The sequence below is a fragment of the Macrosteles quadrilineatus genome, unplaced genomic scaffold (assembly GCF_028750875.1).
Source record: "Macrosteles quadrilineatus isolate MER2022 unplaced genomic scaffold, UCM_ALF_1.0 Scaffold_6__1_contigs__length_79288215, whole genome shotgun sequence".
In the NCBI taxonomy this organism is placed as follows: Eukaryota; Metazoa; Arthropoda; class Insecta; order Hemiptera; family Cicadellidae; genus Macrosteles; species Macrosteles quadrilineatus.
The window spans coordinates 49,825,499-49,842,544 of NW_026542599.1; the positions used below are offsets into that span (position 1 = coordinate 49,825,499).

At 33.0% G+C, this 17,046-nt stretch overlaps 1 protein-coding gene across 10 annotated transcripts in view; it reads left to right on the forward strand.

Annotated features, from left to right (window-relative positions):
• LOC128996298 (obscurin-like) overlaps nt 1–17,046 on the forward strand; it is a 255,278-nt gene that overhangs the window by 82,862 nt on the left and 155,370 nt on the right. For 9 of the 10 annotated variants that reach the window (XM_054421531.1, XM_054421532.1, XM_054421524.1 and 6 more), the window contains one exon: nt 15,763–15,918. The exons of the other annotated variant lie outside the window; for it this stretch is intronic. In XM_054421531.1, the coding sequence (XP_054277506.1) occupies nt 15,763–15,918 (156 nt within the window). The remainder of the gene's footprint in view (nt 1–15,762; nt 15,919–17,046) is intronic. 10 annotated transcript variants of the gene reach the window in all.

The window sequence follows — 17,046 nt, forward strand, 5'->3', positions numbered from 1 at the left end:
ATTGTGCCAAATTGTACAATTTGCTTGAGTAGAAAATTTGAACAAATGATGTTTCCATATCTCTTGTCAGAGAATATTAGCCTGGCAACACGGCAAAGAAGCGGGAGCAAACAAAAGTTGGCTAGCAATTAATTAGTTTTATCATTACATTGTAACTTCTCTGATTTCATTGTTAATTGTTGTATATGTTGTTAAAGGGATTAAACCAGCCACTTTCTGTGTTTGGATTTATTTATTTAATTTCAGGTAGGACAGAACTAGAATATGATAAGTTTGTGCAAATGTTTTTACGGACATTTTCCATCACGATAGAAAAAAGCAATACACAACTTTTCGGGATTTTAAATCTGATCCCGTCATCCTGTGAAAAAACTTAACTAACACAATACAACTAACAGTACACAAAAAGCCCAACCTATTTTGGAATACACTACAGTGAGTAGTAGTAAAAAATATGAACTGTTTGGCAGTAAAGTCATGATACAAAATGCATATAATAACCAATCCCAAAAACTTTAGTCTATAAAAGGTGTGGGGTAAACAGCTCAATCAAAGGAACACAGTCTTACAGGAGCTGTCTTACAGCAGAAACTCTCTTCCAAAACTTTTATAAATATGACGTATCTTCTTCTATATTTATGTATATTTTGAACTTTTCAAAATACCGGGTGTTTCTAAATGAATATCTGGGTTTTAACGCTTTATAACTTTTATACTATTAAACTTACCACCATAAAATACGCATCATACGAAAAAGCAACTCAAAGAGTTTATGCCTTCCAAAGACACATTATTTAACAAAATCGATCCAGCAGAACTGTTGATTTAATTGTACAAAGTTAAAAAGTAATCTCCAACTTTTTTCATCACTAGAAATTCGGAGGTTGCTTGATGTTTTTGCAAATAACTTTTAAATGGTGAGGAAATCGACCAAAGTGGAAGGTAATATTCCGAAAGAGAATAAAATTTCCTACAATCTACTATTATGCATTTCATGAAAATACTCAATAAATGTGGCCTAAATTTGGCTTAAAATAAAAAAAGTGTGAAATTTAATGTTTGCTATGTTTATTGTCTACATTGAAGACGGGGATTTTCAATTTTTTCATTTTTGAGGCAATCTTTGGTACCTTTCTTGAGTATTTTCAAAAAATGCATAATAGTAGATTGTAGGAAATTTTATTCTCTTTCGGAATATTACCTTCCACTTTGGTCGATTTCCTCACCATTTAAAAGTTATTTGCAAAAACATCAAGCAACCTCCGAATTTCTAGTGATGAAAAAAGTTGGAGATTACTTTTTAACTTTGTACAATTAAATCAACAGTTCTGCTGGATCGATTTTGTTAAATAATGTGTCTTTGGAAGGCATAAACTCTTTGAGTTGCTTTTTCGTATGATGCGTATTTTATGGTGGTAAGTTTAATAGTATAAAAGTTATAAAGCGTTAAAACCCAGATATTCATTTAGAAACACCCGGTATCATACAATAGCTATTTTATACTCAAGAAAACAATTAAAAGCAAATAACACACATTGGTAATTAAAAAAATTGTATATGCCAAAAAAATATCTGTTTTCCATTTATTGGTTCAAATAAAATCCCAACGTGCGCCCATGAAACCACATAAAATGACCCAACTTTAAGTAAAGAAGTTTTTGTACATTACTCTGACAGCAGAACTGTGACGATTGTCTTCATTGCAGTTTACGAGTCAATGGGAAATATTTTAAGTTATGTCTACTTGGCAAACCTCATAGTCACATTCTAGAACACTGGCACTGTCTTCCTCCATAGAAATGATTTGTTGCAAAAATGGTTTATTCACATGGATGTAATCCAGGCTAGTATGAAAATAACTCAAAACCTATGCATGTTAAAATGTTGTTTTAAATCATATACAAATATTAAATTAGGTTTTAGCACAAAGTATATATGTATGCATGTTCTACTCATAACATACCAAATTCTTCCCTTCTCTGTGGTTTTAGGGGGGATCATAGTTAACCATTTATATCACAGGGGTGAGGAGTATAGCTTGGAGGTGCATTGATGGATGGTTTAAGTTTTATTCAAAGTCAAGGAGTCTACTGTAGTTGAACAAGTAGTCTATTATGGTTTAGACTTCAGTAGTCGTTATTAACGTAAGCTACTAGACGTTTTTCAACAAAAAAATAAGTAAAGTATGAAATTTGAATGAAGTTAAATGCTTTGTAAAGCTTTATTTCTGTCTTAACTGATTCATAAGTCTTGTTTCTTTATCAATGACCATTTGTTAAAAACCCAATGTTAAGCCATCAAAAGCTACTGACTTTTCTTCCCATGAAACTTTCATTACTAGGTGAGTACTATAATCACTTAGCTGCCTAGCTATAAAGGTCTATGAAGCTTTACAGAAGTTGACAATATCGTCAATTATTGGTCTCCAACTATTATTATCATTGGTGTTAGTAGTTGCAGTTGGTTCTTGAAATTATTTTATGTAGACAAACGATCATTTCCGTATACATGTCTAAGTTTAACCCCAATGAGAGATCTAAGAAACATTCTTAGAAATCGCAAAGTTTTCTCAAAGACTCAAATTTCATTAATGTAAATTGCAAAATTAACTATTTCTGAGATCTGCCCGGAATTACTTGAATTCTCAAAATGAGCAGACGCTCAACTTGAGAGTTATTGGGGTTGTACCTTTATAATTTGTAATAAAACACAGACTTCTGGAACCCTCGGTGAAGACTATTGTTTGACTGAGTCATGGTGAGTTCTGGAAATTAGCCAATGTAGACCAACCCGATGAGGAAACCAAGCAATATTCTATGAAAAATCAAAGTCTTTTTCAGCGAAGAGTTTTATTTATAAGCGAGTAAAAGAAACTCTTTCTGAGATCCAACATTACTCCACTCTACCCAGAAGTACTTGAGTTCTCAACCTTTACAGACATGCTTGTTTGAGAGACATTGGGGTAGTGCCTTCGTAATGTATAATTAAACACAGACCTCTGGAACTCAGCCATAATTGTTCGATTGTATTATTCTCGTCGACCAGATGGAATGAATACCCGTTTGGGAATCGCTTCCTACTGTGTACAATATTTTTAATTCCAAGGTCATATCAGAATATTTTCATATTTTAAAGTTTCATAGTATTTTTTTTTTCTTAGTTCTTAGTTGTTTTAGGTTTCTCAAAGTTGTATTTACAAATTTTTATTTTTATGATTTTCTAAACCAATTTTTTTTTAAGAAACTTTATAAGCCCTGATTTTTTTACTATCTAACATCAACCTTTTGTTAGTAACCATCATTGATAGAATGATGATGAATGGCACCTGGGTCCAGGGACCAGCAATCTTTGGAACTTCCGCACCATAACCACTAGCTAACCGGGAAATTTATTGGATATTGTTTCCTCAAAAGATACACTATTAGTACAGAATTTATGAATATATGTTTGAATGAATAGCGTTTTTGGCCTGTGAGGACATCTAGAAGAAAAAGTAAATTGGTCCCAAGTCTAGGTCTTGCTGTCCCACCTACAGTAATAGTTACTTTCCTATACTGTAGAACATTTCGCTAAAAAAATAGGGTCTCTAAGAACCAGCTCTGTATTTGAGAAATTCGTCCAATAAAAAAATATGATAATTTATTATTTCAAAGAATTTATTTATTGGTAGCAGGGGTGGCTCCAGAATTGATAGGTTTAAATGCAGGTGTGACGTACCTTACTTACAAAAATATATTAAAATATTCACATAAACAGATAAAATTTGGAGCACTAGAGTCTTTCTATTCAAATCATTTTATTCAAAGTACATAAATGGAACTTAGCTAGAACAATAATAGTAGGGACTTATCGACTAAATAAAATAATGTCTTTAAAAAAAAATAAATAAATAAAGTTTAATCTCCTTGTGTACTGATACCTTCTTATTACACATAATAATTGTACAAGGTAGTGAATTATAGATCACATACAATTTTTATTAACAATATTAATAATCTTCCTCCATTTTTTTGCATACAATATTGGATTTTTTTAATCTGTCATTTTTTATGTTTCCAAACTTAGGTTTTGTTACTGTTTTATTTGATTGGTATATTGTTGATTCAAATATGCATTAGGATTAAAACATTAATATTTTAACAACAGCAATTTAACAGGTATTGACACACTTTTGGTATTGGAAAAATCCAAACTCCTACTCAAAGTTTGTTTTGGCCTCCTAACAAGTCAGCCTGCGTCCGTTGCAACGTCAAGAGATGAAAGCCGGTGAAAAAATTAGGCACAGGTCATCCTCAAATAGACTCAATGATCTGTTTACACTTGTGTTGTAGTAACAGTTTGGTATTAGTTTAGTACAATAAACGATGTAAACAACTATTCCTTTTCATTTCATGGCATCATCTATATCTAGTGTGTTATGTTAAGTTTATGGTGCTTTATTTTTTTTGCTCGGCTCTAGCCAGGAATTGTTTTTACATTACTTTAGGCTACGGGTTGCGACATTACCACTTGGATAAAACCAATTGATTTGTTTGCTGGGATTTGATCCCAGGACCTCAGGGACTGAAGTCCTGCACTCTACCACTAGACCAGCTCCCTCCCGAGGTATTAGTTACCATACAATTTTAAAATTTGTTCAAGTGGCCTCTGTGTTCATTTACTAATACTTGAAATCGAATTTAAAAATAAATAATTAAAACAAAAAGCTGTGATCTGTTCAAAAGCTTTGGAACCCTTATTCACTATTCCACGACACACCTGAGTGGTTAGCCAAGTTCCTACAATTTTTGAAATACAAATACCAGGACATATCTGCAACATCTTTGGATGTTTTAGTTAGCTTCTCGAATTTCAGTCCGATAGGGGCAGGTTAGTGAAAATACTTCATGAACTGTGGTTTAGAACTTTGTTAAATCCTAACATAAATTGTACAAACTCTAAACCACCACAAAAACATCTTATAGCATGTTTGTCATATAATCTTTTGTGTAGTTTGAAGATGTAAATTTTTTTTAATTTTGCGTGTTACTTTCAGAAAAACAGAAAAAGATCAGGAGGTGTTCAGTGATTAAAATAAATTGTGTAAAAGTACAAAAGTTAAGATTCAATAATTAATGGAGACATATGAGAATAAACAAAAGCAAATTATATACTACATTCCAAACCATTCACTGAGTCTACCTGGTTTTTAACAGTCTTTTCGTGAAATCATCACATATACCGGTAGCTAAATATTTAGAGCACAAGAACAATCTGACAAATTGAATGAGCAAATCTATTTTTTTCATCAACTCCCATCTAATTATAATTCACTATCGTTAAATTATATTGTATGAAGACAGTAAGAAATATGCACAGACAAGTATAAAAACACCAGGTATGTTGTGATCTTCAGGGAGATAATTTGAGAAAAGAGCTTGTGAAGACACAAGATGACAAACGAGTTAGGGCAGCAGTACTGCAGCCTATGAAATGCTCTGCTCCTAAACATGCACTTGTTCTTGGCAAATCACAACCTGTCCACCATGTTATTCATGAAGGGATACATTTTCACCCATATAAATTCTGTGTGGCCTAGCAATTCTGGAATAATTAGTTGTTGGAGCAGGATCTATGTGTCATTATAAGGACATGTGGTGAATACATGCTTAAATCTGTACTCTAACCACTTCATTTTGTGCTGTACCATATCTCAAATAAGCATTTTCTAGATTTCAGTACCGCTGCTCCAAGTTAACCCTAGTGTTAGTTTTATTTCAACAGATGACATATTCCATTGTTCTGGAAGCATTTACACAATTTATAATTGATTGCTAACTAGAGACATGGCCAATTACAAAGCTGAAATGAAATCAATTGCACGGCAATGATCAAGTAAAGTCCACAAGTTTTACTTGACTACAAAATAAGGGCTCCGCCATACTACACAGCAAATGAACAACTGATAATCATACAAACCTTTGGTTGTTTCAATATAAATCATGGCAACTACCCAATTCAGCTATATGATATACTTTAATTATGCCAATACCCTTACTACACCTATTATGTTGGAAAACTTGTATGATTTATTGTTGGTCAATACCTTTTACAGTTGCACAGTAAATAATCCTCAGTGAAATTCAAGATGAAAAGTGAGTTTGGAAAGTGGTGGAATGTATATTTGAACCGACATGACAAGTGAGGATGAGCCATAAGGTAAACCTTGTCCGTGTACTTATTTATACCGGAGATTTGTCGGTTGTGGACTAATAGACAATTTTGAACTCTCTGCGTAACTGATCAGGTAAACAGTCACACACCTGGCATTCGGCCCTGTAACAAATGTTGCTAATGTTAGATCGGCTAAACCTCGTTAACTTTTGATAAACTCATCACTTGAGCATGATTGAATAACATGACGTATGTGTGGTGGAAAAACTGGTTTTATAAGTTGTAGTATTGAATACAAATGTAATTAGTCTATGGGGGTACTTAACTCATCTTTGCGTTTATGAAAAAATCTAAATAACACACATTCACTTCAAGATCAGTGAAAAAAATGTTTTGGTAAATAGAGCTTGTGTTTGAAATTGTCCAAGTGATATGAAAAATCTTCTTTGTAAAATTTTCTTGCACCTCTGAAGTTTGGCATCGGTGCGAAAAGACGTGGGTAGTTAGGTTTTGGCAAGATGATGAGAAACCTCCCTTGACTTGTGACTTTGGCAAGATGGCTGCTAACCAGCCCTTGACTGATGACATTCTTTATAAATTAACTGGATGAAACCACAAGCGTGCCAAGACAGTGTTCGATATTGGGTCAAAATCCATGTGGTGCCCACAACTCTATTTTTCCAAATTACACTTCTATAACTTATTGAAACTTTTTATAGGCGATAAATAATTAAAAGTACAATATTTAGAAACTGTAAATTTTAAGGTGTTCGAGAAGTTTGGTTGGTTAGGTTGGATGACACTGTTCTAACCTAACCTAACCCAACCAAATTTCTCAAACAGTTTACATTGTTTTGTAACTGATACTAACACTAGACAGATAAGATAAGACCGACAACAATGCCGTCATAAATACCTGGAAATGATTCCATTCTACTAAACCAAACCAAGTACTCTGTCATTGAAAACTACGTTTTGTACACTTAAATGTTCATATTAACAAGTTTTTAAGATGTGGGCACGCAATGGATTTTGACCCGATATTGTTTTCATAGTAACAGAAATTAACAACAGAATTCAGCACAAACTATGAAATTTTTAAAGCCTATATAGGACTAAGGGTTTTCACGGGATATCATCCAAACCCGTAAAAGGCACATCTAGAGGATAAGAGCTTTAAATTAATACCCAATATGCCTATTAAAAATGTTTAGGGGTCGATTTGCTGCACACAAAAATCCACAAAATTCTTGGTTCATGATAATCTATTGATATCTGTAGTAAAAAGTTCTACTGCAAGTCTCATTGCTGGAAACAGGAAACAAAAACAAGCATGTAGAAACTGAATTCCCCTTCCCAACACTACTATACAATAAAATGTTAACAAATTTCATGTTCTATTCAGTACCTTATTGTTAACTTCATCATGTTTTTAGTTCATTCCAAATGCATAACATGTATTATATATAAGGATATAGCATGAACAAACGATGGTCTTTTGATTTTAAACAATCAACTTGATCAAATTCATTATAGTGCAGGAGCAAACTGCACATATCCAGCTTCCGTGGGATTTTTTGTGAAGCAAATGTGTGACTATGTGGAATCTCTTTATTATATGTCACATAATGGTGTAGTACCGGGTGTTTACCCTCAAATTGTGGGGTTTGGTTTTTATGACGTCGTAAATCCAAGATGGCCGCCATGTGTGACATCTATTCACTAAATTAATAATAACTCTTTTCAGAGTAAAATAATCGAATTTTAATTTACACCATTGAATTCAGCTCAAAAAATCAAACAATTTGGTGTTTTGAATCATTGCTCTATGACCATTGGTTACCGAGATATTGAAGGCGGAAAACACAGAACATTGTCGCCATGTTATCCTTATGGGGAAAAAATAAAATTGTATATCTAGCTTATTACTCAGCATATCTTAATAATAATTGGTATGTGGCTTCATTTAGTAGAGATCTACTTGATTATGGCCTAAAATCCCCCATTTTTACATTTCCGTGGCAGCAAACCTGCATACTAACTTCCAATGTTATTCTTATGGAAAATTTTTTGCATGCTTGTTCATGAACATACTTTGAGAAATGATGATGTGTGGCTCCATTTTAATTATTTATTGAAGCATTTGTAATTCGTTGAGTATACAGGTCTGCTGCTACGGGTAGGTCTGCTATAAACAAATTATAGGTATTAGCAAATAAAATAAATTAGACTATAGTTGTGAGGCATATGTAATTTTGTAGGATTTTGAATTAAGCAATTGTATGATTGTTGGCGATTGATAGGTAATGACATGTAGAACCGTGTACTACCGAGTATTTTGTCTGAAAGTGTGGCCAAGCTGGTGTTTTCGGTCGCCATCTTGGATTCGCCATATTGGATGTTAATAACTTTTTTATACAATGCTAGTGTTGTGACACATCATTATGAACTAAATTTTCAAGCTGATTTCAATGCTGAAATATGTTTTTAAATATATTTTTTCGTTTGGAAGATATATTCAAATAAAAACTATGATTGGTGGTGATAGATAGGTGGTGACATATAGAATCGTGTACTACCGGGTGTTTTGTCTGAAAGTGTGGCCAAGCTGGTGTTTTTGGCCCGCCGTCTTGGATCTACAGTACCATATTGGACATTAATATAATTTTTTAAATGTAATGCTGGTGTTGTGACTCATCATTATAAACTATAGATGTTTACGGTAATTTCTATTCCGAAAACCGTTTGTAAATATCGTCTTTCGTTTCAAAAATATATTGAAATGAAAACTCCCCCCCCCATACATCTTTTACGGACGTTTCGTACTTTGATTATTTTTCTCATATATCCAGTTCTTATTATCGCTTGCAATTCGTTATAGTATTCAGTGATGTAAGGGCTTTTATTTAAGCTATCGATCATTAAAATCGGACGAGTTTGAGTTGAGCTATGAACCACAACACAATATTAAATTTAACTTTTTCCAAATCAGTTTTATTAAAAGATTTATATCTCGGTTTGTTAATACAGCAAAAGGTTCATTCTAGTCTTAAATTACTCAGTAAATGTCTCGTTTAAAATGTTATTAATCACTAAATTAAATCTGTCTAATTGAAAATGAGTCATGGGCCTTTATTTAACATTAATAGTTATTTTTATTTAGAAATTTTTCCTTGGTTAAAGCAATTAAAGACATACAGGCCTGGTCATCAGGGTTACAACATTTGTTTGGTGTAAGTACAAAGTAAAGGATGTGTGATGAGGCATATAAGACTAAAAGGTTCCACGTCTAAAAATTGTAACACTGATGACCAGCCCTGTATGTCTTTAACCAAAGAAAGTTTTGGACATAAAAATAATTTAATGTTAAATGATGGTTCATGACTCATTTTAAAATAACTTAGTCATATTTCATTTAGTGATTAATAAAATGTAAAATCAAACATTAACCAAGTAATTTGAGACCAGGAAGAACTTAGTGACGTACTAATCGAGATATACATCTTTTAATAACAACAGAACTTTTTTTCTTTTTTTTCTGAACTCCTGCATCAATCTTTGCATATTTCCAAACTTTCTATTTATTGCATTGTTATTTATTTTTGTTAATATAGTCTATCCTGTTGTTATTGCATTGTTATATCTTGTTCTTGTACAGAGTTATCATATTGTTATTTTTCTGCAAGTTTTATCTGTTTTTTATGAAGTATGTTCTGCATCTTTACTGAAGTTCCACTCGGCTACTGGCATCATTGTTATTGTTCCTATACTGGTTTTGTTTTTCGAATATCTCGTTTTGTCAACTTGTTCAGATAGTTTGTTATTTATAGTTGTTACTTATAGTTTGTTATTTATAGTTTGTTATTTATAGTTGTTACTTATAGTTTGTTATTCATAGTTTGTTATTTATAGTTGTTATTTATCTTTTTATGTCTTGTATTGAAGTCTTGTTTTCAAGTTTTTTTTCACTACTTTTGTACTGGCCTGTGATTTTTTTCTGCTTCTTCCGTATGTAAGATTATTGTATTATTCATGTAAAAATGGTGCAACCGTTAACAAATAAATAAATAAAATAAAATAAACAGGTTTGTAATAAGTTAAATTTAATATAATTTTAGGGTTTGTAGCTCGACTCTAACGCTCTAACTCAACCGAATTTAAAGATCAATAGCTCAAATAAAATGAAAGCTCATACATCACTGAATATCTTAAGACTAGAACGAACTGCAAGCGTTAATAGGAACTGGAGATATAAGAAAAATAATCTTAAAAATGTTCAAATTACGAAACGTCCGTAAGAAATGTATGGGGGAGAGTTTTTATTTGAATATATCTTCCAAACGAAAAAATATATTTAAAAACATATTTCAGCATTGAAATCAGCGTGAAAATTTAGTTCAAAATGATGTGTCACAACACTAGCATTGTATAAAAAAGTTATTAACATCCAATATGGCGAATCCAAGATGGCGACCGAAAACACCAGCTTGGCCACACTTTCAGACAAAATACTCGGTAGTACACGGTTCTACATGTCATTACCTATCAATCGCCAACAATCATACAATTGCTTAATTCAAAATCCTACAAAATTACATATGCCTCACAACTATAGTCTAATTTATTTTATTTGCTAATACCTATAATTTGTTTATAGCAGACCTACCCGTAGCAGCAGACCTGTATACTCAACGAATTACAAATGCTTCAATAAATAATTAAAATGGAGCCACATATAATCATTTCTCAAAGTATGTTCATGAACAAGCATGCAAAAAATTTTCCATAAGAATAACATTGGAAGTTAGTATGCAGGTTTGCTGCCACGGAAATGTAAAAATGGGGGATTTTAGGCCATAATCAAGTAGATCTCTACTAAATGAAGCCACATACCAATTATTATTAAGATATGCTGAGTAATAAGCTAGATATACAATTTTATTTTTTCCCCATAAGGATAACATGGCGACAATGTTCTGTGTTTTCCGCCTTCAATATCTCGGTAACCAATGGTCATAGAGCAATGATTCAAAACACCAAATTGTTTGATTTTTTGAGCTGAATTCAATGGTGTAAATTAAAATTCGATTATTTTACTCTGAAAAGAGTTATTATTAATTTAGTGAATAGATGTCACACATGGCGGCCATCTTGGATTTACGACGTCATAAAAACCAAACCCCGCAATTTGAGGGTAAACACCCGGTACTACACCATTATGTGACATATAATAAAGAGATTCCACATAGTCACACATTTGCTTCACAAAAATCCCACGGAATACAGTTTGCCCCCGGACTATTAGGTTACACCTGATATTGATGATCCAACACCCTTCCAGCACCTGTCAGATTACAATATTGTTTGAATAAAAGTAAATTTGATGAGTTGGTGGTTCATAGTACTGTAGCATGACAGACTGAGAATCCACGGCAGCGGTTTTGTGAGTTTCGTCCTGGTTTCTTGCACTAAATTGTATCATTACAGTTCACTCTTGTACTGTACCAACTCACCCCATGCTTTGCTGTTTAAGTTCCATGCACGGGTCGATGTGGACAGGCTAATTACAAGGTTAAAATAAGCTACAATCATTCAATTAATTAAAAATAAACAAGTTTTCCTACAGTTGCCTAACAAAGTACATGTTCTCTCACTGATTTGAGAAAGCAAAGATGCCAATTCGCTCACCAGTGAGACAATGTTAACATTGTCTCACTCTAATTACTTTGTCTCACTCCAGATTTGCAACGTGAAGGCACAAAATAGTGAGCGCGTAACATGCAGACAAGGTCGTATGCGCGCGAAATACGTTGGCAGCACTGGCTGTAAATCAGCTGGTCAGCTGTTGTACTGTTGTATCATTAAATGTCATATTAAAAGTTCACTCCTGTGTAAAAATATGTTACGTTTCTTTACCAATTTATTTGTTTTATGGTAACTGTAGGAAAAATATAATGTGCAACTGCAACTCGAGTGCAAAGTGCAATTGCCTCACTCGAGAAACCATTCCTCACTCGCCTACGGCTCGTGAGTAAGTATTTCTCTCGAGTGAGTCAATTGCTCACTTTGCTCACTAGTTGCGCAAATAACTATTTCCTATCCTTTTCTGTGTTATGTATGAACTATGGCTGTATTCCTAAAGGATCACTAAGCACAAAATTGTTTTTTCTGTGATCACAGCTTACCGTGATGCAAATCATACTGTGTATAAAGTCTCGTATACAAATCACACAAGCATTTTCTTTTTAACATTTTCATTATGAGTTCTAAACTAAAGTGTATTTGAGTGAAAATTTAAAAACGTACGTTTTCAGGAAAAGCACTTTGTAAATTTTTTTCCCCTTTTTTCAAAACTCTTATTATTTTTTTTATTTCATTAACATTTGAAGTTTCATAAAATGTCCATGGTAACGCAATATCTTTGGTAGTTTTTTTTTTAAAGAGCATTTTTAGTGGAAAAACACAAAATCCTGTCACGACCATAACAGACGTTTAAATGAATATTAAAAATAGTTAATACTATTTTTATAACTATGTTTTGCTACAAACTAATTTACTTTTATGACCATTATAAAGGGTGGCGCAGATGGATCGAGTGGTTTTAAAATACTTGTCAAACTGTCAATTTCAAAGGTATTGGATTGAAATAAAGTGAAAAACGTGTAGTTACAATGGAAGTTTATTGACAAAAAATTTGTTAAGTTAGTTTTTAAAAATTACATCCATCAAATGCCTTTCTTCTCGAGCGACGCATTCTTGGAGTCGGTCCTTGAGGTTCCGCATTGACCGCTCAAGCACAATACCAGGAATTGATGTGATTTCGTTGTGAATTGCAGTCTTCAACTCCTGAAGCAAGGGTCTACATGAACAAACCCCGGACCATTCAGGAGTTGAAGGCTGCAATTCACAACGAAATCACATCAATTCATGGTGATGTGCTTGAGCGAGCAATGCGGAACCTCAAGGACCGACTCCAAGAATGCGTCGCTCGAGAAGAAAGGCATTTGATGGATGTAATTTTTAAAAACTAACTTAACAAATTTTTTGTCAATAAACTTCCATTGTAACTACACGATTTGCACTTTATTTCAATCCAATACCTTTAAAACTGACAGTTTGGCAAGTATTTTAAAACCACCCAATCCATCTGCGCCACCCTTTACAATAAAAAGGTCACTGAGCTTTTGGTATATTTGGTCTTTCTAGAAAAAAATAAAAAAACTCAAAAAATTGAAAAAAAGCCAATAAAATCTTTTTAAGTTTGTATAACTACGAAAAAACTTACCTGAGACCCGAAAAATCGTTATGTTTGTATAGAGGTTTGCTTCTTTTGTGTATAAAACATTGAAATATGACGATATTTTAATTTTTGAAATTTTTATGATAGAAATCATAAACGTGATGGTCAGAGACAACCGGTACGGTCGTGAATTTTCTGAAATAATCTAAATCTTTCTAAACAATCCTTCAATTATACTGTTAGTTATAATAAAAATATGTGTTTCAATTGAACTAAACTGTTCAATTTACAATTATATTAAAGTTATTGTCACGACCAAACACACTATAATCCATAAGGCTGGATTGGTCGTGAAAAAAACCGCGATGGTCGTGAATCTTTGGTCGTGAAATTACGTGTTATTTGGCTCTGTTCTGATAGTAGCCCTGCACCTCATGTTCGAGGATACAAAGTGGACTTCTAGGTTAATCTAGCAATTGAAATATCTTATAAACAAAAATTAACACCATGTCTACTTCATCGAATGACTACGTACGGTCATGGACACACCAAAATTACAAAAAACACAATCTTTCCTTTATTAATCTTGTAATTCCTCCGTTCAACTCGAAACGACCGGCACTACAATCCTGACGTACACCCTGAACTAGTCTCTAAAACCAACTGACTCCATCGACGCCAGGCTTGCCACTGTCGTGCTCCAAAGTTGAAAATTTTTCCCAAATGGTCGTGACGCCAAATCGAGGGACAGACTTATTTAGTCATGGTAGTCAGTTTGCAATGACAATAAAATTATAATATGCTCCTTTTTTGTAAGTTTAATAACCATTGATGACATAAAAATATGGCTTTATATATTTTGGCATGAATAATTAGTCTAAAAATTGTGTGAAAGTTGGAAAATGTACCCTAGGGACACGTCATGGTCGTGAATTTCGAGACTTTGAAAATACGAAAAAAATACCTAGAACCTATTTAAAACCAAATAAATGTGTGTAACATGTTGCCCCCGTCCCAAAAAATATTAAAACACATAATAATAAACTACAAATCCAGTATCTACGAAGTAAAAGGCCAGGGACATGAAAACGTACGTTTTTAAATTTTCACTCATTTATGTCTGCAGAAAATGTTAATGCCGAGTGTCCGATACAGTATCTGCTTCATGGTGATGAACAAAATAAATTGTGTAGATTTATCTAAAGCCTTGTTAAAATGTGGCATCAGGCCATGTCTGATATTTTCTTTGCCAGTTCAGCGATTTAACTTAATGAGTTTCCTTTATTTCAGGGTATATGTATCACAACCAACTGACATTCTAATGGTTATTGGGGTCTATAATGATGTTGTTAAGGTTCAGAAGAAGCTTTTTATATCAAGTTTCTTAGACTATAACAAACATTTCTTGTCACAATTAAAGTCTTTTAGTTTTTTCAGTTGTAGGTTATTTTTATACTGCCAAAAAGTAATTATGCTTCAGGTAGGATACGGTTTTAGTAAAGCACTGTACGTACTTCTGCTCTTTATACAATCCAATGTATGCATGACATACAGTAGTGCATATTTTATCTGATACACTAGAAAATACGTAAATATTACCTCTTCAGTTAAAATTTTTGTTTGATTTCCAGATAAAAAAAATTATATAAAAATTAGATGTGGGTTAGTTACGAAAAGAAGTCATTTCATTTTCTCTTCTGACAGTTAAGAAGAAATTGACGATACAAGCAAGCAATTTAGGTACTATTTTCATTCAGGTCAAATTGGGTTCCAACATCATCCAACATCCAAAATCGGTACAGTTACATGTAATATTTTTCCATGTATACACCAGAAGAAGACCTGAAGAAAATCACATTTTTGTAATTTCTAGACAGACATAATTTAGATGTAGACCTATGTTTAGGTGGAAGAAGCCAGTGGTTAATAATTCATTATCCAGTACCACATAGCTTACAGTTTAACTTTGAAAGAGACCAAGCAGAATTTATCAAGAAAATGATTTGTTATGGTTAAATTGAGTTTAATTCAAGTCATAGATAGTTTTTTTTTTTCGACAATATAGTTTTATACACAGTACAAAAATATGAAATGAAACCATTTCTGGGATTTATGGAGAAATAGAATATGTGCAGAGCAAAACCAAACTCAAGTGAAGAAGTAATCTATATAATGTCACTCTTAAAATTCTAACTCACTCATGATATTTTTCGCTGCAATCGACAATGCGAAGCGAGAAATCAACTATGATTTGTGGATACAGTCAAATTAGGATACACACTGTTGTAAATTTTTGTCAAATTACAAAAGTGTCAAAAATATGCCTAATTAAAACTACCACTTCAGTGACACATTTGTTGGATTTCCAGACAATCAGAATTAGATGCAGACCTAAACTTAGGGGGAGAAGTGACGTCACTTTTGGACAATTCCGCAGCGAGACACAAGCTCGCCGTTCGACCACGAAAGAGATACACAGGTTCACGACACCGAGACATTTCACCATCGGTTCCAGAACAACAGAGGTACATACCACATTCCGCCTCACGCCTAACAGTACGCTTCGCAAATGATTTTGTAGTGGAAAATAACACTTTGACAGTTTGTTACTTGCTTCTGCTTTCTTTTTTGTAGGAAAAATATTGTTTTGCTGTGTTTAGATTTTTTTTTCTAGGACGAGCCCGGAATTGTTTTCACATTACTTCAGGCTAGACCTAGGGGTTACGGCATTATCACAGATAAAATCCATCGGTGATTTGTCGGGATTTGAACCCGAGACCCCGAGTCCCGCTCTTTAACCACTAGACCAGCTCGCTCCCCCACTAACTTATGCTTAATCTATGATTATAAACTTTGATTGTTTCATTTGATATATCGTTTGGTTAGTTAGATTATGTTAACCTTATCTAACTAACCAAACGATACATCGAATTATCGATTTTTCCATTCGGTTGTTAGTGCCAATAGATACGGAAGTCTGCTCGCATTAAAAACTATTTGAAATTGTTGGTGTCATTATAAGATACTTGAAGGTCTCTCAATGTAAGCTTCACTGTGCCATGGTCGACAAAATAGTGGCCATTTTCACATTTCCTCAAAGTACTCTGCCAGTGAATAGTTTGTTTCTATATTTCTTAATTTTTTTCCTCAGATACTAAGATAGGTATACATTATTGCATTGTCTAGAGCGTAACGCTGTATTTCTCAAGAATAGTTCTGGAATTTCCTTTATTTAATATATATATATATAGGTATTATTGTGATTAGGGCTACTATATAAACAGTAGAAAACATTTATAAAAACATTGGTACCTACCCTTTTAACTCATTTTAATTATCAACGACTAGTTTCTACACTAAGGTCATGGTCATGTTGACATTTAAAAAAATACAATAACAAATAATGAAAGGAATGCATTCAATCATATGTTTAGCTAACTTAGAATTTATAAGATCTTGATTTCTTCTTGTTTAATTTTGTGTATATTATATTAATATTATTTCAGTTTTATTGTAACTGAAGGATTTTTTCAAATGTCGGATTTGTTTTGTTGATGTTTATGGTATTCAGTACATTTTGAGGAAATCTTTTGTGATTTATGTATATATTAAAATCTTCTTCGACATTTAATTTATTTTTACTTTTTCATATT